At 39.1% G+C, this 22,192-nt stretch overlaps 5 protein-coding genes, 1 long non-coding RNA gene and 1 other non-coding gene across 12 annotated transcripts; 3 read left to right on the top strand and 4 right to left on the bottom strand.

The window, feature by feature from the left end:
• Window positions 1-151: 151 nt before the first annotated feature.
• Window positions 152-223, bottom strand: TRNAG-UCC (transfer RNA glycine (anticodon UCC)). The gene has a single exon. It is a non-coding gene; the product is annotated as a tRNA-Gly (tRNA).
• A 678-nt stretch (window positions 224-901) lies between these two features.
• LOC141848560 (bidirectional sugar transporter SWEET4-like) lies at window positions 902-2,548 on the top strand. The gene is made up of 5 exons (XM_074736607.1): window positions 902-1,051; window positions 1,131-1,167; window positions 1,246-1,627; window positions 1,734-1,853; window positions 2,220-2,548. The coding sequence occupies exons 1-5, from the start codon at window positions 1,009-1,011 to the stop codon at window positions 2,406-2,408; spliced, it is 771 nt and encodes a 256-aa protein (XP_074592708.1). The 5' UTR covers window positions 902-1,008; the 3' UTR covers window positions 2,409-2,548.
• An 85-nt stretch (window positions 2,549-2,633) lies between these two features.
• On the bottom strand, window positions 2,634-6,145 carry LOC141848561 (uncharacterized). Its single transcript, XM_074736608.1, has 4 exons — window positions 5,995-6,145; window positions 5,781-5,887; window positions 4,926-4,960; window positions 2,634-2,880 (listed from the first exon to the last, which is right to left on the bottom strand). The coding sequence occupies exons 1-4, from the start codon at window positions 5,995-5,997 to the stop codon at window positions 2,813-2,815; spliced, it is 213 nt and encodes a 70-aa protein (XP_074592709.1). The 5' UTR covers window positions 5,998-6,145; the 3' UTR covers window positions 2,634-2,812.
• Window positions 6,146-6,721: 576 nt separating this feature from the next.
• On the bottom strand, window positions 6,722-8,850 carry LOC141811986 (protein IQ-DOMAIN 21-like). 2 transcript variants are annotated; one of them, XM_074700072.1, is made up of 4 exons: window positions 8,770-8,850; window positions 8,355-8,681; window positions 7,438-7,896; window positions 6,722-7,342 (listed from the first exon to the last, which is right to left on the bottom strand). In XM_074700072.1, the coding sequence occupies exons 1-4, from the start codon at window positions 8,848-8,850 to the stop codon at window positions 6,845-6,847; spliced, it is 1,365 nt and encodes a 454-aa protein (XP_074556173.1). In that variant the 3' UTR covers window positions 6,722-6,844. The 2 variants fall into 2 exon arrangements, with proteins under 2 accessions (XP_074556173.1, XP_074556174.1); XM_074700073.1 differs by having other exon boundaries at window positions 6,722-7,339.
• A 517-nt stretch (window positions 8,851-9,367) lies between these two features.
• LOC141848530 (ABC transporter E family member 2) lies at window positions 9,368-16,058 on the top strand. The gene is made up of 13 exons (XM_074736567.1): window positions 9,368-9,441; window positions 9,540-9,701; window positions 10,502-10,587; window positions 10,694-10,791; window positions 10,874-10,991; window positions 11,074-11,163; window positions 11,893-12,197; window positions 12,279-12,474; window positions 12,550-12,735; window positions 13,817-14,086; window positions 14,347-14,592; window positions 14,951-15,097; window positions 15,761-16,058. Exons 2-12 carry the CDS (start codon window positions 9,599-9,601, stop codon window positions 15,068-15,070), a joined length of 1,818 nt encoding a protein of 605 aa, XP_074592668.1. The 5' UTR covers window positions 9,368-9,441; window positions 9,540-9,598; the 3' UTR covers window positions 15,071-15,097; window positions 15,761-16,058.
• A 282-nt stretch (window positions 16,059-16,340) lies between these two features.
• On the bottom strand, window positions 16,341-17,022 carry LOC141848532 (uncharacterized). Its single transcript, XR_012603526.1, has 2 exons — window positions 16,680-17,022; window positions 16,341-16,558 (listed from the first exon to the last, which is right to left on the bottom strand). It is a non-coding gene; the product is annotated as an uncharacterized LOC141848532 (long non-coding RNA).
• A 1,366-nt stretch (window positions 17,023-18,388) lies between these two features.
• Window positions 18,389-21,191, top strand: LOC141848531 (transcription factor bHLH68-like). Of its 5 annotated transcripts, none has more exons than XM_074736569.1 (8): window positions 18,389-18,416; window positions 18,542-18,709; window positions 18,811-19,123; window positions 19,190-19,270; window positions 19,366-19,431; window positions 19,556-19,621; window positions 19,921-19,992; window positions 20,617-21,191. In XM_074736569.1, the coding sequence occupies exons 2-8, from the start codon at window positions 18,555-18,557 to the stop codon at window positions 20,806-20,808; spliced, it is 945 nt and encodes a 314-aa protein (XP_074592670.1). In that variant the 5' UTR covers window positions 18,389-18,416; window positions 18,542-18,554; the 3' UTR covers window positions 20,809-21,191. The 5 variants fall into 5 exon arrangements, with proteins under 5 accessions (XP_074592670.1, XP_074592671.1, XP_074592669.1 ...); XM_074736570.1 differs by lacking the exon at window positions 18,389-18,416 and having other exon boundaries at window positions 18,458-18,709; window positions 18,811-18,907; window positions 18,974-19,123; XM_074736568.1 differs by lacking the exon at window positions 18,389-18,416 and having other exon boundaries at window positions 18,459-18,709.
• Window positions 21,192-22,192: the final 1,001 nt, after the last annotated feature.

Below are 22,192 nucleotides of genomic sequence, written 5' to 3'. Positions count from 1 at the left end.
TTTGAAAATAAAAAAAATGCCGGGAGTCGAACCCGGGTCTATTGCTTGGAAAGCAATTATCCTAACCGTTGGACTACAAACGCTTTTGTGTTAATACCATTGATCTGACATTAAATTTATTTCTTTGTATATATTTTGAAAATAAAAAAAATGCGTTTGCCGGGAGTCGAACCCGGGTCTATTGCTTGGAAGGCAATTATCCTAACCGTTGGACTACAAACGCTCTTATTGCTTTATTAAAATTACTGTTTCTCTAATTTACTAGCGAAGGAAAAACTAAAAAGAGATTGTTAATTACATTTCAGATAAACTAGCCACTTATCTATCCGCTTGCATTCCAAAACTATATTACTCCGATACATATATAGTGAAAAATAAATAAAAAATCCAAACTACATTTATATTTTTCTAGCAGTAGAATATAAGTGGATAGGATAAGTCTTGTAACGCACACTGAGGAGTTATTATAGACAGTGTGTTTTCTACTTCATAAATGCTCGGTTTGCCATTTGGCCACTCCAACCAATCTTGTTATCTTGATCTGAAACCCAAAACTCCAAGTGCATCACAAGGCTGAAGACACGGAGAAAGGTGGTGGATTCCACTAGTTCAACTCAAAATAAGAGCTCAAATCGGTTGGACTATTGCAATAACTCTTGATATAGGACCATTGGTCCACCGTCTGAGCTAACTCGGATAATAAATCAATGGCGACTCTGATCCGAAACACTGATGGCAACTATTTACAGACATGGTGCCAAACGAGGGAAGGGAGAAAGAGACAGAGGAGTTGCCGAGTTGGTCGCTTCGCCCCCACCATGCAGTCACCGTCGCATCGCTACGCTTCGATTTCAGACTCCTCTCGAACAAAGTGCCACCCTCTTTACTCCATCCATATCCACCTAGCTCCATCTCCTCTTGCTCACTCGACTTGACTCCCAACCTCCCCTTATTATTATATATTTGGCTACCCTTTCGATTTCGACTCACCCATTTCGCAACTTAATCATGGTTTCTGCCGACGCCATTCGCACAGCAGTTGGAATTCTTGGTATATACTGCGTGCAATTGATTTATAAATCACGCATTTTAATCTGTCTATCTCTCTCCTTTTTGTATGTTGTTTCCAGGGAATGCAATTTCGCTGGGCCTCTTCCTGTCTCCACTGTAAGCATCTAGTTTATGTGTGTCAATTGTTGTCCATTCTTCGGGGGAGTTTAATGGATGGATGGATGGATGGATCAGGCCAACATTTGTAAGAATATGCAAGAAGAGGTCGGTGGAGGAGTTCTCGGCGGTGCCGTACGTCGCGACGCTGCTGAACTGCATGATGTGGGTGGTGTACGGGCTGCCGGCGGTGCACCCGCACAGCACGCTGGTGCTCACCATCAACGGCTCCGGCATGGCCATCGAGCTCGCCTACATCCTCCTCTTCCTGATCTACGCCCGGAGCGGCAAGCAGCGAGCGAAGGTGGCCGCCATTCTGGCGGCCGAGACCGCCTTCGTCTCTGGCGTCGCACTGGTGGTTCTCACCACGGTGCACACCCACGAACGCCGCTCGATGGTCGTCGGCGTCCTCTGCGTCGTCTTCGGCACCATGATGTACGCCGCTCCCTTATCCGTCATGGTAACTAAATATCCATTTAATGGAATGATTAATAATTAATTAAATTTGGGAATGTGGTTGGTGAAATTAATTAATGTTTTTTTAATAATTTTTTCTGATGTGACAGAAAATGGTGATAGAGACGAAGAGTGTTGAGTACATGCCTCTAACTTTGTCACTAGCGTCGTTCTGCAATGGACTTTGCTGGACTGCTTACGCCCTCATCCGATTTGACCTTTACATCACTGTGAGTATTCCTTCCTTAGGTAATTAAATATGTATGTGAAAATCTTTTGTTAATATATAAGGTCTTAACGCAAAATTAATATTAGTCAAAATTATACATAGTGATCATCGTAGCAAAGATCATTTCATCGGCTGGTCCTAATAATTAATTTTAGCGATCACATGCCATGTTTGGAGTCAAGTCACTTTCAGAAGAAGAGTCAAGTCACTTTCTCTTATTTTTCACCCTCGGAAAGAAACAAAACATGGGCAGGTTCAAAGTTGCTCTTCCTTCTGATACAAAATCCAGTCTCGTGATCCATTCCATCCTCTGCTGCTACCGACCGACGCCGACGCATCGCCTTCATTTGGTTTCTTTTGCATGCAGATTCCCAACGCGCTCGGCGTGGTGTTCGCGGTGGCGCAGCTGGTGCTCTACGCCGTCTACTTCCGCTCCACGCAGCGGCAGATCGCCGACCGGAGGCGGAAGGCGGCGGAGGCGGAGATGGCGGAGGTGGTGGTGGTCAAAGCCGTCGACGCTAACAACGAGGAGGCCGGAAGCGACGCCGCCAAATGACATGGCAGGAAGAGTTCGAATAATATGTACTGTATTTTAATTTCGTCTAAATTAATTTCCGTCGTAAAAAATTGAACTATATATGGCTCGTCCATCCATTCTTTCACTCAATTCATCCAAAGCCCCTAAAATTTTGTAATTTAACAACCATCAAGTAGCAGTTTGAGAGCCCACGAGAGAAGAGTTATCATTCTGCTAAATCAAATAAAATTCCAGACGGTAGTGTAAAAAGGAAAGAATGGCATTGTGTTTAAACGAAAGTATGTAGAGACTAAAACTTTGGTTTCATGTCACTAATTACAACCGTCTTCGAACTCGCCAATGGAAAATTAATAGGTTGGTGTAAAAGAAACCAGAAGTCCATCAGCAAGTAAAAATTACTTCGTAAGTATAACTTACATCAGTCAGAGAATAATGATGGAGATACCCATTGCAAAGCAACCCATGGCTACCCATGGGCTTAGTCGTTCACCTGAAGCAAAATCAAGATGGATGCCATGTAAGATATAAGGAGTATGACACATAATGCAAAATTTTGAAAAAAACTAAACTGAGAGTTTGTTTTATAGTCTTCTGTTTATTGCATAATTGAGAAATTGCCTAAACACAGAATCCATAGAATCTGGAATATGATTAGTTAAGGACAACCTTTGTGCAGTGATTCTAATTTACTTCAGAGGAAGTGTTGGGCAACCTATGCAAAGGAATGGTCATCAATTTACATATATCTTGGAATTACCATGCAAGAGACATAACACAAACTTGGGAACAGCCAGCAAAGATTCTGGCCTTCCCGTGAGTTAAATCCAAATCCAAACTTGCAGTTGATAATGAATTGTGTAGAATTCTTCTTATAGGCTGTGTCAAGGATGATTCAAAGAAACATAACTTGCAGATCAATGGTAAAGCAACATGAGTCCGTGCCATTTTTTTTTAAAAAAAATATCTTAGCATTAATAGGCTACCTGCCAAATCCATAGACTGAATTTTCAAGTTCCTAATCACTGAGCAATCACAAACAAACCTAGTAGATGCCATTGGTAATGTTCTGCGCTTGATATGTTGAAACTGGATTCAAATTGTTCATTGCCCAGATTTTCATCTTTTGAATTGAGACTTTGAATTTCTTATGAGGATAGCTACGGAGATACAGTTTGATACACTATCAATCTATCAGCTGAAAGCAACAAAGTGATCTTAGCCTACAATACAAGCTATTATAAACTAAATGCCAAGTGCTTAGATGCAGACAAACTGAACTGAAGCAAGAGGTAGGTTGGAAGTGTTGACAGACCCCATGCATCCCAATTTGGACTCTTGAGAGGAAGACAATATATATTGACACAATGGAGCAGCACACCCATCACTGTTGGACTATAGGTGAAGAGCATCCTAGCTTTAACATCCTTCCTCCCGACTCACGCTTATAGTCCATAATTAATCTCTTGGCAGGACACTCTTTACTATGCAGACACTATTAGACCTGTGCATTCCGAATGCAAGACTGTATTTGTGGAGCCTCCTAGCTTTGACACAAAGGCTTGAATAGAAGGAAAGAAATTGAAAGATAGAGAAGTTTATCTATAGTTCATGTACAATTTAAACACATTAGCCTTTACAAGACAGTTATATCTAACTATCCTAATGTTGAAAACTATATAATCATCTTTAAGAAGGGTATAATAAGTACTCGGCAAAGAAACAATTGAAAAGTAAAATATAGGAATAAAATGTGTTGGTTAATACATTCTCTAAGATTGCTAGAATCATGAACAATGGGATGAGAAACTGTTTAATACATATATAGGGCATGTGGATGAGTAATACTAATACATATAATGGAGAAGTAACTGTTGCGAGTATCAATAAGACCAGTGCTCAAAGAAGCCTGAAACTGCATATAGATGAAACCAACAACCAAGTCTTATCTCAGCAGGTGAGGTCGGCTTGCATATAGATGAAAAGAGTTGTAAAAATAATATATTAATGTTGTATGTAACTTTCCGATAGTAGTTCAGCATTTAGTTTACATAATCAAGTAATGAAGAATGTAATATTTAGGAAGGAAATGTGATTAGTCAATACACACTACAAATGGCTAGAAAGAATAAGAGGGAAGAGCAGCTCATCTCAAAAGAAAATTCTAACCATAATTTCCTCAGATACTAAAGTATTTGCCTGAATATCGCTAAAGAAATAATCAACTTCAATCATTAACCCAAAAAAAATGAGGGATAGATATATTAATCAATTCATTTTTTACATTGTTTGCATGCCATTGCGACATGCAAAATAAATCATCATCTTCAAACCATGTTTATCCAACTCATTGCCACATGCATATACTTAGTAAACTACAAACACACATATTCCTACAAAATACTTCTTGCATGCCTACCTAATGCATCGCCAGCATAGAGAACAAGCATGATTCTGATTCTAATACAGCATAAGATTTGGAAAATTAATGGAAATTTTTACAAATTAATTCATTTTAAACATTTAATGATAACATACCTATTCTAGCAGCCTTCCAGAAGAAACCACGAAACCTGACAGAAGTTAAACTACAAAATCAAATCCTGAACATTATTGGTAAAGATAACAATTAAATCACTAAAAAATTAACATCTAGAACGCTTCATGATGTGCTTCAACCCTTTGCCCACAAGAAACGTGTGTTCATTCAGAATAAGACAATGCTCATGAATAATTGTTACAACTTCTGTTGCACAACTTTGATAACACATGAACAATGATTTTGGGGAATATTTGAACAAGGTGTAGCAGTAAACATTAGTGGGACAACTAACAATCCTGACAGGCCTAATAAGGAAGTCTGAAAATGCTTTCCAATTGAGAATTTGCTAGGATCATGATACTAATCGACAAAATTACCACAAGGACACTCATACTTGCAATTTCAATATTGAATGACCTAATACTTTTACAGTCTTCTGCAAAATCAAAAGAGAGCTATTGACCCTTTTTGCAAGTAACAGGAAACATCTTGAATATGAGATCCAGATTTCTGTTCCTAGACAGAGTGTTCCAAACTATCATAATGATCACAATTTGTGTGTGTCAGTTGAAGACAACTCTAAAAAGTCCCCTTTGCTTCTCCAATCTCTTCACCTCCAGGTTACAACTCGATTATATTTTCCATTTACGCTACCTTTCAATGGTGTCTCCAAAAGAAAGAACAAAATAAAACTTTCCTGCTTTACATCCTTCTCCAACTCACAAGTCATCTAAATGATACAGAGTCTCAATGAACAAGCCCTAGAATACTAACATGAAATGGAATCGAACAGAAAAGAGAATAATTTCGAATACAAATAAGAGGAAACCTGAGAGACTGCTGGTAATTACCCTGTCCTTTGCTCGAGAATGGCAGGGAACTGCATCTTGATGTAGGTGCAGGTGCAGATCACGAACAACACCACCATCAGGAAAGAATGGAAATTGAACAGCGCCGACTGACGAAGCAGCCAAGTATCAGCATCAGGAATGCCCCAAATCGATCAGCAAGGAATAAGGCAAGAGTCGATGGACGAATCAGAAAGAAGATCTGGATTTCTCTTACCATGTGAGGCAATTCCAAGATATCGATCGAGGGACTTGGATCTGCACCGCAGCGGGATACCGCAGAAGGACCTTGAATGGCGAGCGCCGGAGTTGCTCTTTCTCTTCCAGGGTTACCGCTCGGCGGCGAACGAAACCAGTTTTCTTCGAAGCCCCCCTCGTTCCAGTTGTCAGTGATAAAAGTAAAACGTTCGGTAAATTTACATTTTACCCCTTCAAGTTTAGTATTTATGAAAAAACTTCCACTGTTTAGCAAAGGTACGATGATAATGGATATCCAATAATCAGATATTGGCTGGCATCCGGTCTTCGATATCGGATTTGGATATAAAATTATATTTAATAATTGTTTTATTTCGATTTAGTTATCTTAAAAATTAGAAGCATGTATGTACTGTATATATTTTATTCATTTAAATCGACATTTGCGATACAGTATGACCACTACGAAGAGCCTTCTTCCTCCTGCAGGTTGGCATGTGTACAGGTAAAATAAAGAAGAAAAAAAAGGACAACAAATTGTTGTGAATGAACACACTACGACGCTTGGAATACATTTAAAGAACTTGGCATATGCATACAAAGCGTGCACAACAAAATAGGCAGAAAAGAAAACAGAACCTTTTCCTATGCAAGTTGTTGTGAATGAACTTGGAATATTTTAACTGGCGAATCCGGTTTGATAGCATCATTATTTTTCATCATGAAACAATGTTTTTTTCCTCTTTTCTTCGATGGATGATCAAAACAAAGGACGCGGATAACAGAGTCCTGCAATTTTGGGTTTTGATATCTGAAACGTTTACTGAGATCCTCCTTGCCCTTTCTTCGAGCGGCGGCGCGTTGTCATATCAGTCGCAGCTGGAGTCCGGGCTATAACCAGTATGCTGCCTTCTCTGCGCATTAAGCCTAATTCCGTGACTGGGGCTTCGAGCTGCCAGATACATTGACGTGCCGCCGCCGGAGCTTGATGAGTCGGCAGCATTACCTGCAGGGCGTAATCTCCTAGTCCCTGTCTTGGCCATGGCTGGCGGTGGCGCCTGGGCCCGCGCCTTGGCTCTGGCGGACTGCGTGGCTGCCATGTAGCTTGGAACCGCCGCCCGTGGTCGGGCGGGCTCATCTTTGGAGTGGTAGGAGTAGTGAGTGGTCGGATTGATTGGGCTGGCCCTTCCAGGGTCCATCTCGACCGTCTTCTCCGAGAGGCCGTCCATGGCGGCCGTGGCCGTGACGTACGAGCTCACGGGTGGCGGCCGGAGGCCGCCACGCCTTGCCTCCCACTGCTCCACGGCCATCCACTGCTCAAGCCAGTTCCAGCCCCACTGGGGTTTCACCTGCTCCGGCGGCCACTGCTGCATGCGGCCGCCGTGAGAACGGATTGAATAAATTGCAAAAGGCAATGACTTTCATAGGCACTCCGATGAATCGGATTGAAGGAAATAGTTACCTGATGAGTGCAAGTGTACGCGTAAGCGAGGGCTCTCTCGCGGCGGACCGCGGCTTCGTGCTTGCTCTGGGAGTCGGCGGAGACGGCGTCCAGGCTCTGCTGTCGTCCGTCCCAGCCCTTTAGCGGGCTCTTCATCGCGCACGCGGGTCGATTGGTTGCGTCTCCCTCTTCGCCGTCATCATCGCCGTCTTCTTCCACATCGAGGCGGCGGTAATCCTGCGTCCGTGAGCTTTTCATGTGACTGAGCCGGTAGGCGTCGTGGTCACTCGGGGAAGGGGAGAAGAGGAGGTTGCGGTGGGTGGTGGCGAGCTGGAGGCGGCGGGCGCGGACCAGGGCCTGCACGCGGACGAGCGACTGCATGCAGCGCAGGGTCGTGTACGCCTGTTTCCGGACCTGGTGGCCTCGCACCAGCGCCTGCAGCTTCACGAGTCCCCTCAACGCTCGCCGCGCTCGCCGTGCCTGCGCAACAATTGATTGATGATAGTACTACTCTGCTTCCTTGATTAGTTTTTTATGCAACCAGTTAATTATTTCTCCAAGAACGGTTCCGGTACTGTTCTCGCCATCAAACTGAAGGAATTTGAACGGTGCAAGTTCATGTGAAACACCTGACATTGCAACTTTTTTATTGGTAGGCCGTTTGATGTGAGATAATTTTCCGTTCCAAGCGGGGCGCCAGTGGTGCATTTATGACACTACAAATTTAATTGGTTCATGTGCGCTCACCAAAAATGCCCTTCACCACGGGGCAATGGCGACGGTAATTGCATCTGTCTACTGTGTTTGTGACAGCAAAGTTTCCGCAGTGAAAACGGGGAGCTTCAATTACACGTTTACGCTTGGGCGAATCGTGCATCGTGAATCGTGATGCGTAGAGAGAGGAGGAGGAGAAAGAAGAAGAAAGATCGGAAGCGCACCAAATAACCGCGGTAGAAAGACTGGATGATGACCGCCGCGCGGTCTTTCTTCGACGTCCGCGAACCGCCCGCCAGCCGCACCGCTCTCGCCGCCGCCTCCGCGGCGGCCGCGGCCGCCCTCGTTGCCGCAGCTATCGCGCGGTCCCGCTCCACTACCACCACCCGATCCTCCTCCTCCTCCTCTTCCTCGCCGCCGCCGTGGTTGGTCGCATCCGGCGACGTCTCCGCCGGGAAATGTTCCACCGACAAGATCTCGGAGGACACCTCATTGTTCCCCTCCGCTTCCACCGCCGCCGCCGCTGCCGCTGCCTCCCTCTTCCTCTCCCTCTGAGGCGAACAAGAAGAACACAGCGAACGTCAACCGGCATTTATAGATCGAAGGCGACAGAACAATCCAAGAGCAGAGGAACATTACCCGGCGATTGGACGAAGAGTGCGCCTCCTTGGACTTGAAGACCTTCTTCACCGTCGACAGCCAGCTCGTCTTCTTCCCCATCGATCGACCTCCGGAAGGACGCCTGAGAGAGAGAGAGGGAGGGAGAGACGGAGTTGAGATTTCTGATGGTGAGGAGGTGAGTTAGTTGCTAAAAGTGCAAGCTTGTGTGTGCCGTAGGGGCGCCGACGGAATTTATGTGCGGTCACGAGGCCGCGTCTACCCCATTTAGCGGTGGGCCCGGTGGTCACGGTCACTGTTTCATTCGTAACAGAGCGACAAGGTCAAATCCAATCTACATGCTTTCGCTTCGATTTGATACTAAATTTAAATTATGCGAGTAATTTTGTTTTCCACGCAGAAAATAAAATAAATATATACTTTATTTATAAATATTTTTCTGTTTTTTAATATCATAGTGAATTTAATTTTGACAAGATAAAAATACAGTTATTATTGAAAAAATAGAATACATAATGATTTATGGATTTTGTTTTAGTCTACCCGAAACCCGACGCATCCGACCCGGTAGAGCGTTGTGTTCATCCGACCGTGTCTCCCACAAGTTTCCCACTCCGCATATAAGACGTAGCTTGCGTTGGGCGCTAGGGTTTCCACCGTCTTCCTCAGCGAGAGAATCTGAATTGAGTCGAGGTACGTTTCCAACCCCTTTTCCGTTCCTCAACTCGAATTATGTTTTCGTTACCTTTCTGGGTTCTGGATTTGTTGATTCTGAGTAATTTGGTCTCCAGTCTCCTCATAGATCAGGGGTTGCGTTACCTAGCGTGGGTAGGTCTTCGTTCTCTCAATCATGGCGGATCGGCTGACGCGTATCGCTATTGTCAGCTCTGATCGATGCAAGCCGAAGAAGTGCCGCCAGGAGTGCAAGAAGAGTTGCCCAGTCGTGAAAACGGGTTCGCAGATCCTTGCTTGCCTATAGGCAACGTTATGTTTTCAAAACGTTCATTTTTTATACTTATTTATTGGATGCTGTTCTCAATTCAACAAATTTTTTGTACTATTCATTTTGGCGTTTGTATCTCGAAGTTCATGCCCTGTTTCTTAGATATGTCGTTAGCTTGGATATAGTATTTCACGTTTTTCAGAGATATAATGGATCTCGAAGTTGGATATACATTGGCAATGCCTCTAAATTTTTCAGACGAATGCTATTTATGGTTTACAATTAGGAGCCAAGTTCTGGTTAGATTAAGTTTTTCAATCTTTAGGCTGTGGAAGGGGCCAAAAAATTTGTAGTTGGTTTCACAACTCCCTATGGTAACAATCATAACAACAGCCAGTACTTTGTGCTTATTAAAATTTCATGCGAGTAAGGCAAAACCTTGAGTCTGGTTCATCATGATTTAACAAATTTATAAAACCAGATGTTATTTTCCTTTTCTTTCATAGGCAAGTGTTGAAATTTGATTAAACAGTCTGAATTAGAAAATGATTGCACTGGGGTCGTTCTTATTGATCACCACATATTCATGAATATGTATAAACAATATTACAAGATTAGTCATCATTAATTTAATGATTTGTATTTAAAAGATTTTTTCTTCCACTTCTGCTTAGAGTCCTAGCATCCAGTTCTGGCATAGTATCAGAATACAGAATCTTCTATTTTGATTTTAATATTGATTTTTTATTGTAGTTTATACTTATTTGTTTAGGAGAATCATATTTTTTTATTTTTCAATTGATTTAACAGGAAAGCTTTGTATAGAAGTAACTTCTGCCTCAAAAATTGCTTTCATTTCCGAGGAGTTATGCATTGGATGTGGTATCTGTGTCAAGGTCTCATAGTTTTCCTTTCAATTTAATTATAAATTTTATGACATTGAGCATCTTCGAGACTTATCTATATCTTTGAACTTTGAAACTATTTTATATCTGGTTGTAGAAATGCCCATTTGAGGCCATTCAGATTATCAACCTACCAAAGGACTTGGATAAAGATACAACCCACCGTTATGGACCAAACACATTCAAACTTCATAGGTAAGTGAAATCTTTATGTTATAATATAGTCTATCTTTTTTTGCCCTTATTGTTTTTCCTGTAATGGATGGTGCTTATACAGGTTGCCAGTTCCAAGACCAGGACAAGTTCTAGGCCTGGTTGGGACAAATGGTATCGGTAAGTCTACTGCACTCAAAGTACTGGCTGGGAAATTGAAGCCTAATTTGGGGCGATTCAATGTAATTAACTATTCTGAGGTTTTTCTTATTCTGGTTTCCATTATAGTATATGTAAGTGTTATTTATTTTTCTTTCTTTGCAGAATCCTCCTGATTGGCAAGAAATTTTGACATATTTCCGGGGCTCTGAGCTTCAGAATTATTTCACTCGTATACTGGAGGACAATCTAAAGGTGCTCAAAACCATGTTTTGCTTATATTTCTTTCCTTATTTTATAGTTGACTATGTACCTGGTGGATTAGTTCCATCTATGCACACTTGATACCTAATAGACTTTTTCATTTAGTTTTGATTGGGACTTTTTCTGTTCTCAAGCTGGTTTCTTAAAGCCTAAAGATTTTTCCCCTGGAAGATATTTTGGTCAAGTTTCTTCATTGTGAATTCAATTGTTCATCAGATGGTTGGAAAAAATGATTTTGACTGATTTGCAAAATGCAACCATGTCTGGATATTAAAAGTCAAATTTTTTGCCATTTAGTATATTCTCTCATGCTTTGCTACTTATCTTTGCTTAGATAACTTCAACTGTCTGCAAGAACCTTTTCAGTTCAAGAATGAAAATATGGTAATTATGAAGATTCATGCAAGGAACAAATTTATCTGGTTCGGGGCACTGGGTAGAGGTAGCTTGTGATGAAAATTTGAACATAAGAAGTAATTATGTAATTGCTTTGGGGTACAATAGTTTCTTCCTTCAGTTAATGCTTCTTCTAAATTTTTGGACATTTAAAAAGGCATGTAAAAATACCTATTTGATTGCTTATTGTTTTAATATTATTTTGGGAACGAAATTCTTTCACATATTTCAGTATATGTCCACTTTATTGATTATGTTTAATATAATAATATATACACTTAGTGCCTTGACTTTTCACGTGTTTTTTTTTTTGGCATAATGCAGGCAATCATCAAACCACAATATGTGGATCACATTCCAAAAGCTGTTCAAGGGAATGTGGGCCAGGTTCTTGACCAAAAAAATGAGAGAGACATGAAGGCTGAACTATGTGCTGACCTGGAGTTAAATCAAGTTATTGATCGAAATGTGGGAGATTTGTCTGGCGGGGAATTGCAAAGATTTGCTATTGCAGTAGTTGCTATACAAAATGCAGAGATATATATGTTTGACGAGCCTTCAAGCTATCTTGATGTAAAGCAGAGGCTTAAAGCAGCACAAGTTGTACGCTCCCTGCTTAGGCCTAACAGGTATCTCAGTTCCTTGTTTTTTAAGTGTTTTTGTCAGTTTGACATTAAATTCCCCAACTCTCTTAATTTGTTTTTGCTCAGCTATGTGATTGTTGTTGAGCACGACTTGAGTGTATTGGACTACTTGTCCGATTTCATTTGTTGCTTGTACGGGAAGCCAGGTGCTTATGGAGTTGTTACACTTCCCTTCTCTGTGCGAGAAGGAATCAACATTTTCTTGGCTGGTTTTGTTCCAACAGAAAATCTCCGGTTTAGAGATGAATCACTAACATTTAAGGTAGAACCTAGTATTAGTGGAAAACATGTGGCACAAAAAACCTCTATTATCATCTTATGCTATTGCATCATTTAGGTTGCTGAGACTCCCCAAGAAAGTGCTGAGGATATACAGACGTACCAACGCTATCGATATCCTACCATGACTAAAACCCAAGGGGGCTTCAAGCTCAAAGTGATTGATGGTGAATTTACAGATTCTCAGATAATTGTAATGCTGGGTGAGAATGGGACCGGAAAGACAACATTTATAAGGATGCTGGTAATTAACATGTTTTACTTCTCTGCTTTTTTGTCTCCTTGTTGCACCATCTAATGTTTGCTGAGTGACATTATGTCTATGAATTTCCCTCCTGAGTTATATAGTTATTATACTCCTAAATGAGCATAATAAATTAGATAATTACTTTATGATAGATACATACCATATTCTGTATGGGGTTAGTGCAAAGATTATTGTAGCACCTAACCACGTAAAGGTTTTATTAGAATTTAGTGGTTGCTTTGATACTGATGATCATTGCAATGGTCTGAAAAGTAAATGGGAGTTATATCATAATATAAGGTGTTTGCTCGTTGGAACTAGAATTTGAATCGTCTGTAGATTCATTAGTTTAAAAATAATTTATATGCCATATTTTACTTGTTTGCAATTTTGTTTTATGGATGTTTTAGAAATCTTCCTGCTGCGAACAAACCTGATCTTGATTTGCTTCTCTTACTAGAGTTTCACCTAATAAGTTTGTGGTACACGAGAAGCCTTAATTTCATTTTGCTCACCTTGTTTACATTTGATAATTTTCAGGCAGGATTACTGAAGCCTGATACGGTGGAAGATTCAGATGTTGAAATACTTGAATTTAATGTTTCATACAAGCCTCAGAAAATTAGTCCAAAGTTTCAATCAACTGTTAGACATTTGAGCATACTAAATTAGATAATTTCTTTATGATAGATACAGACCATATTCTGTATGGGGTTAGTGCAAAGATTATTGTAGCGCCTAACCACATAAAGGTTTTATTAGAATTTAGTGGTTGCTTTGATACTGATGATCATTGCAATGGTCTGAAAAGTAAATGGGAGTTCTATCATGATATATGGTGTTTGCTCTTTGGAACTGGAATTTGAATCGTCTGTAGAGTCATTTGTTTAAAAATAATTTATATGCCATATTTTACTTGTTTGCAATTTAGTTTTATGGATGTTTTAGAAATCTTCCTGCTGCGAACAAACCTGATCTTGATTTGCTTCTCTTACTAGAGTTTCACCTAATAAGTTTGTGGTACACGAGAAGCCTTAATTTCGTTTTGTTCACCTTGTTTACATTTGATAATTTTCAGGCAGGATTACTGAAGCCTGATACAGTGGAAGATTCAGATGTTGAAATACCTGAATTTAATGTTTCATACAAGCCTCAGAAAATTAGTCCAAAGTTTCCATCAACCGTTAGACATTTGCTGCATCAGAAAATACGGGATTCTTATTTGCATCCGCAATTTGTCAGTGATGTCATGAAACCATTGCAAATTGAACAATTAATGGACCAAGAAGTTGTGAATCTTTCTGGTGGAGAATTACAACGAGTTGCATTATGTTTATGTCTTGGGAAGGTTTGCCTTTCTAGAATTTATTTCTTCTGTATGTTAAATTGATTGTAGGGTAAATGATAGAAATATATAATTGGCTTAGAATTTGGATTCTAGTACTATTTATAAATGTCTCTGATAGCCAAGGAATTCCAATTTTCCTTTACATTCTAGCTAAGTTGCATTTGAACACTATTCAAATGGTACAACTTGCAGGCTAGAATATGCATTTTTCATCTCTGGTAATCTTTTTGTGAGATACTGATTCATGTACATTTGTCCAGCCTGCAGATATTTATCTGATAGATGAACCAAGTGCTTATCTTGATTCGGAGCAGCGTATTGTTGCCTCAAAAGTGATTAAAAGGTTCATCCTGCACGCAAAGAAAACAGCTTTTGTTGTCGAGCATGATTTCATCATGGCAACCTACTTAGCTGATAAAGTCATTGTTTATGAGGGGAAGCCTTCTATTGATTGTGTCGCTAATGCGCCTCAGTCTTTGGTATCTGGAATGAACCTATTCTTATCTGTAAGTACTAATCAAATGCCATCTTTAATTTCTTTCATCTATAGAAACTGTTTGCTGCCATTTTCTTGTATGTAGTCTTATGTAGTGCTGTCGGTTAGTCAAATTTTTCTCATGAATATTAATATATGTAAATAAAGCACAGACATTGGTTTTGTTAGATCTTCCAGTGATCGAGGGAGATCTTTCAGAATTAATCACGCACCAACTCATCTACTCTACTGCCTTTGGCCTTTGTTACAAATATTCTTTTTTGATTTCACTGTCTTGTTTTTTTTATATAAATGTCTTCTGAATCATGCTTTTCGTAAATATCGTCACTTTTGGCAAATGATATATCATTTCTCAACCTTCCTTGCAGCATCTCGATATTACTTTCCGGCGTGATCCCACTAACTACAGGCCCAGAATAAACAAGTTGGACTCTACCAAAGATCGAGAACAGAAGGGTGCTGGATCTTACTACTACCTTGATGATTAATCAAAATTTTTGCCCACCACTACAAAGGTTCGTGTTGCCCTTGTTCCCTCTACCTGTGTACTGTCTGTTTGTGCTTCGAACCATGGTTATGAAAATTGAACTGGAGATCCAACCAGAAAATCTTCAGAATACTGTTTCACTCGTCAAACTAGTTGGGCAACTGGTTCAATTATAATTGCATATCAAATTCAGTACCAAGCCAGAATGCTAAATGATTGGCTAGCCTAATCTACTCAATTGCTTGAAAACTATAACAATCCTAAATTTTATTATAAAAAACACATTTATTACGTTAACCAAAATAAATATTTGTAATATCTTAGGAACATAAAAAATAAGTATACGGATAAAAGACATCTTTACTCATCTAATATTAAAGTAGAGAAATTGGTTTATGTCAAAATAAGCATTTCAAGAATTTTCAGAATAATAAAATTGCTCTGGTTTGATCAGTTTTTATCTTGGTTAAATCCACATCTGATCCCGTTGTATAGCTAGACCAAATTGAAATCTATGGCCTTTCTTTTTGTTGATTGGGCTGGCTGATCCTTGCTGGTTTTTAATTACTATGCTTTGAACAATGTTATGTATTGGTTGGCTGTATAGTGTTCATCCTCAAATGTGTGCATATTTTGTTTCTTCTCAAAGCAAAACACATGTTCTACCACACTAAGCTACATTGTCTTGCAGACCTGTTCATCGTCACTCTTTTTTTATCCTGAGGTTGAAACTCTTCGGCAAACAGTTTATTACCACAGGCAGCAGATTCAGAATCCTTTCCTTGCTTTCTTCATGAAGTAACTTGAAGATGCTGCTTTTCTGATTATTGCTAGCCTATTCGAGAATAATAAACCATTACCAACCAAGTGATGTATTGATTATCAGGGTTGTTTTCTTCTAAACTGTCACTTGTTATGTATCACATATTTGTTTCTTTGTATGTATTATTGAAACCTTTGGGAGGTAGTTTTTAATTATTTTTGTTGGATGTGGTATAGACTACCAATTGGTACTTTCTGTAAGGTTTGTAGATGTAGATCTGCTTACATGGGAGGAAAGGAAGCAGAACATAGATTGAATGATACTGAAAATTCGGGCACGGGTAGGATGGTGTGAACTTAGGACGGCCGTGGGTCTGAGGATATTGAAAATTCGGTTCTTTAGAAATACAATAATTGAAACAGCTTCCAGATTAACACCAGAAAAAAATTTGTTCGATAGATACCACATCACCACTTCCATGAAGGTCAATTCATCCAAAAACAGTGACTGACAAGAAATACCATAAGCGCGTCAGTAAAGAGTTCTAAATTTACATCCGTCAACAGAAATACCATGAACGAAGTTTCAGAAACAGGAAAAATTATCCTCAATCACAGTCGATAGCTCGGCAGCAGCAGATCGGAAAAACCAAACAAAAAATCGCTACGATAGCTCAGCAACCTACGATCTTAACCGCGACGATCTCGAACGTGTCAATGTGCGTCGCTGCAAATCAGAAAGACAAAAATAGAAACAAACAGAACAAGCGAATTGAGAGCAAACTCATATCGATCGATAGAAGGAATCGGAGACGAAGATGACGCGCAGGAACAAATGATTCGCTTACCTAGAAAGATCTCGCCGAAGGATCCGCTCCCGCTCGCGCCCGAGCTTGTACTTCCCGCCGACGATCTGATCTATGGCCTAGTCCTCGTCCGCCCCATCCCGGAATGGAATCGATGGACTGGTTTTGAATTGGGGAAGAGAATTCGCGAGAGAGGTCCCTAGGGATGAGCATGGGCAAAGGCCTAGTCAGTGAAGACGACGGCGGGGCATTTCGGGTAATTAACGTCGCCCGCGAGTACGAGAAGGGCAGGAAGCTCGTTGTCTGAGTCGAGCCAGCCGACAAGAAGCGGTTGAGCGTTGGACCGAACCGCTCATCCAGCCACCGGTCCCTCGAACAATCGTCAAATTCGAGTCACATTCTTTTTCATGATAAACGACAAGCATATCTCAAGGCCATACACAGCCAAAAGATGAAATAAGAAACTACAATTAAACTGAATGTTATTTTGTTTGCATTTCAAAAAAAAAGAAATTTAAAAAAAAAAGGCAAATCAATTATTCATAACGACATGCACTGAAAAAGTCTGAAAGGAATTTAAAGATTATTTTAAAAGGCATCAGATCCTCAAGGATCCATTCACATGCTTAATGTACAAAGTTTCTTTGCTTTTGCTTTGGCCTTATGCGAAGTCAAGAGGTAACAATAGCTTTTAGGGCAAATAATATAACTGTTAACAGTCGTTTGGTTTTCTTGACAAAAAAATAATTATAATATATATATATATATAAACATTGAATTTCCTAATTAAAAACAATAATCTAGGGATAAGGATGACAATTCAAAATTAATTATCAAATGTTAATTTGCCAATTAAAATGATTTAAAAAATGCATGCAATGGATATATATATATAGTAGATAAGTAACTCCTTAAAGAAGTTTGATCACCATCTCTCTCTATGACTCTATCTCAGGTCAAGAAACATAAAGAACTGAGAGAATTAAGCAATCCTGGATTCAGCTTCAAGTACAAAGAATTTTTATTATTTTTATTTTATAATAACATCTGACAATATATATATATATATATATCAAATAGTTTTCGTTATGAAAATTACATATTAAATTATTGATGCAAAGCATGGTGTAAACAATACAATGGATAATAATAAACCATAAGGAAAAAATTAAAGGAGCAATCATCTTTTACATGGTGCAGTTGCTTGTAATATTTTACATGGTGCAGTTGCTTGTAATAACAGTGTGTGTGTATATATATAAAGGCACATTTCCCACTGTGCAATCATCTTTTCTCACAATTATGAACCGTAGCTTTAAGCCTTTAGCCTGTCTTTTGTTAACCCTCGTGTCTCATCGTGTCAGTGCTTTATTTATTCCACCCGGCCAGTAATTTAATTGGCATTGGCATCTCGAAGATAGATTAAATTTTGCTTGCCTAAATACCTAAACCTACGTTGCCAACCCTAGCTATAACGTAACCTAATCATTGTCATTACCAATAATTATGTTGATTATGCACTTTGATCCCTCAATTAAAGTCCCAACCCACTCCGTGTCTGCATGCACAGCCACATCCTTTTCCTATACTTTAACATAAAGCAAAAGCAGCTAAAAAAGCCACAAGTTGGAAATATATATTATATATATAATATTTTTCTGAAAAAAAAAAGAACTCCAAAAATAATTCAAAAAGGAATTGAATATATAATCGAGAGAAAACTCCATGTATTCAGCTTCCTCCTCTCCAACCTTTTCTTCACTCACTCAACTAGCTAGTGTAGCAACATCAATTATATTATATTATATTATATTATATTATATATATATATATATTTCGATTATTAGTTTTCCTTTCAAATTAAGTTTACTTTGAGAGACAGCTCCAATATTTGATTCATGCAGGCTGCAGCAGATCATGATGGAGGGAAGAAAAGGCAGTTCTGCTCCCACAAAATGGAGCTTGAACACCTCCATGGCTCTTCCTCAGCTTTCCAATTCTGAGATGTGGCTTCAAGATCGTGATCACAGTGGCCAAGATTTGCCTCCTGAGTCATGGTGCCAACTTCTTCTGTAAGAAACTTTATGTTTTTCCTTTTTTCAGTCATAAATCAATTAGATCTAGGGTTTCTTCTTTCATTGTTTCGCGTATATGTATCGTTTGTTCGATCTAGCGGAGGGTGTGTTGGGGTAGAACTAGACCAGAAGCATGGGTTGATGAAGAGGATGGAGAGCAATAACTGTGGAGCGGATCAGTTGCTACATGAGCAGGTAGTGTGTCCTCCGTCATCTGTGGCACAAGTAGCAGCTGCAGGGTTTCATCACCGTCAAGTGCAGGGTCATGGGTCATCCTCATGGACACAAAACAATGTTCTTCAAGCTTCATCTCCCAGATCCTGTGTCACCACCAGTTTCAGCGCCAACGGCATGTTGGATTTCTCAGCCATGCCTAGACAGAAACTTGCAGATCACAACAACTCATCTGAGGTATATATTTGAGATCATATATATGAAAAAGTTGTTTTCTGAAATTTGTAGTATATAATAATTCAGGGACACAGCACAGAGACTGCTCCAGCTTTGAAGAGAACTAGGGTTCAAGGCTCTTCCTCTCCGAAATTTAGTACCCTCAAGGTTGAGATATCACTTCATCAAAATCTATTTTTATCAGATAAATTATATATATCTATATATATGTGTGTGTGTGTGGTAAATTATGATGGTAACAGGTGAGGAAGGAGAAGCTAGGGGATAGAATAACAGCACTGCACCAGTTAGTGTCGCCATTTGGCAAGGTATGTGTAGTTAATTATCAACCAGTAAAGACGAATTCATATGATCATGGAACTCAATACTCAGCTAGTTTGGTTGTAGATTATAGATCAAGAATTTTAACTGACCTGGAGTTCTCCTTTCTAGACTGACACAGCATCGGTATTGCAAGAAGCCATTGGGTACATCAGATTCCTCCAGAGTCAAATCGAGGTCAAATTTTCCACTCCTTTTCTCTCTCTTTCCCTCTCTCTCTCTCCCTCTCTTTAACGTGTACACTGAAATCTAGCGAAGTGTTTCTTTGTTTTATAAACCAAAAAGTTGGAGGTGCGCATGCAGTATGCACGCCAGGGGTATCAGAAACCAGACATCAGTGTAGTTACTCGTGTTGTTTTTGTTTTATGCAGTACATTTTAGTTATTGGTGTCTTGTAAAGCCATAAGGTTCGATCGATCGATATATATATTTGTTTCTTTTGATGTGCAGTAAAATATATACATATGCCTTTGTAGGCTCTGAGCTCGCCGTACCTGCAGCAGCAGCAGAAGAAGAAACAGGCCGTGAGGCAACAGCAGCAACGACCAGTGAGTAATGAATTAGACTTAGCATACCTCCACAAAAAATAGCACTCTCTAAAGACTTTGATATTCATGAGGAAAAAAATAAAGGAAGCTCAGAGAGTATATATATCATGTTTCACTAAAAAGATAATGAATTTCTAGGTAAATTAATTATTATATATCAATTCAGAATTATTCTGTACATTATTATAGATGTTACAGATCAAAATTATTTAACTAATGTGCAAGTATATAACAAAAAAATATAGATATTTTGTTTTCTGTATTTTGATGTACATAGCTACACCAATATAGTATATGTAAATGCACTTAAACTTGCATATATTTGCTGTATGAGTATGATAATTAATTAACTACTTGAATATTTCTGCAGGGTCGTGTGATCAAGGTGCTTTTATTCAAAAAAATTTTTGACATATGTTTACGCATGCATCCTAATTCAATTCATGAATGGTATTACTTGGTCGGGTATATTTATCCATACCACATCTGGATGATCTGCCCTTGTTGATCATAAGCACTTATCTAAAGAATCTATTAATTAGTTAAATCTCCTTTAAGCTTAATTCATTACGTACGTTTCTAGCTAATTAATTAATTACCCAGCTATTTTATGCGCTCTTGCAGCTCTTTAATGTTCAAAACAGCAGGAGCAAAAGCATGTCACGATCACAGGGAAAAGATGATGGTGAGGAAGATGAAATTAACAAGGACCTGAGGAGTCGAGGGCTGTGTCTTGTCCCTGTGTCCTTCACCATGCACGAAGGAGGCGACAATGGTGCAGATTTCTGGTCTTCTGCTCTTGGTGGAGGACTCTGATCATAGATAGAGGAGGAGGAGGAGGAGGAGGGACGCACTCCATTATTTTACATGCAAATTAATTTTATGAGCAAGTAATTAATTTGCATGCGTGCGTGCATGGAGGCTTGCAGTACGTAGAGGAGGGCATAACATCATTAGCAGTCATCTGATAGCAAGCTATGCTCTCAGTGAATTGAATATAATTAAGGTTAATTAATCATTTAATTAATTATATATATACACATACTGTACACATGCCATGGCATTGGGTAATAATGTCATTGATATATATCAGTTATGAGATACTATGAGATTGATCGACACTGAGAAGTTAATCCCCTAGCTTCTCTTGTAATCGCAACCATTATTTTCTATTGTGATCGATCGATCAACACTGAAAAGTTAATTGGCAGAATTATGATATCTTTCTGTTCTTATTATTCAGTTTGCATTACTGACCGACACCACTCGCGCCATGCATGCACTCGTTTAAATCATTCATTTTGTATTATGTATAAAGTTTACTGATTATTTATTTATCAGAAAAAGTTTAATAATTGTTTTGTAATTTACCGATTTAATTAATAATTATTCAGTTTAATTATTTTTTATGTTTTTTTTTATTTGGTATTTCGCTTCGATTTATGATTTTATTCGGACATAGCAGATGCTACAGCTAGCTGTCTGTTGCTACTCCTCAAATCCACTCTGATGAGGTGGATCCTCAATCCATTCATTCTTGCCTATGCACTTGGCTTTACTAAATTATCAGGAGGAATATATTTAATTAGTTGGGGAATTAATTTGGACAAAGTGAGACAATAATTAATGTAGCCTTAATTAAATAAGTTATTCGATGAATACACTTTTAAACATACTTTAAAACTTTTGCACATTTACTTAACGCAAACGAGAACTTTACATAATAATAAGAAAACCAACATGCAACTCGTTTGTTTTAACCTGCAATGATTGATACCTTTAATACGAAAAGAAATAGGTCTGGGGCTGGCTCGAACAAAACCATCAATACACATCGAGTAAAACAGAACATGCACGAGTAGAGTGGCGCGAATTGTAACAAAAGTTTCTTGTTTAATTTGATGCCAAAGGTATACGGTTTCATGATTAATGCAAAATTCAAAATTGCCAAATTACAAATTTCTGAGCTAGCTAATAATTCAGAATTAACTAATGTTGCAATGCTTGAACTGAAACAAGATTCAAAACTAAATTTGCTTTCCACTTAGCTAATTTTGAAGCATTTATTACGAGAGCCTGTGTTATTCAGGATTAGATAGACCTAGAATGTGTTATACTATGAAAAAACAATTGAGTGCAAGAATAACTAGTCCTAGTCGATCGCGTGTAAGCTTACTATAACAATCCACTTGTACCCTTT

This window comes from Curcuma longa, chromosome 17, assembly GCF_044706935.1.
Source record: "Curcuma longa cultivar G26 ecotype Majalengka, Jawa Barat chromosome 17, ITB_CL_G26_1.1, whole genome shotgun sequence".
Classification (NCBI taxonomy): Eukaryota; Viridiplantae; Streptophyta; class Magnoliopsida; order Zingiberales; family Zingiberaceae; genus Curcuma; species Curcuma longa.
This window is presented reverse-complemented; position numbering and strand designations above follow the sequence as displayed.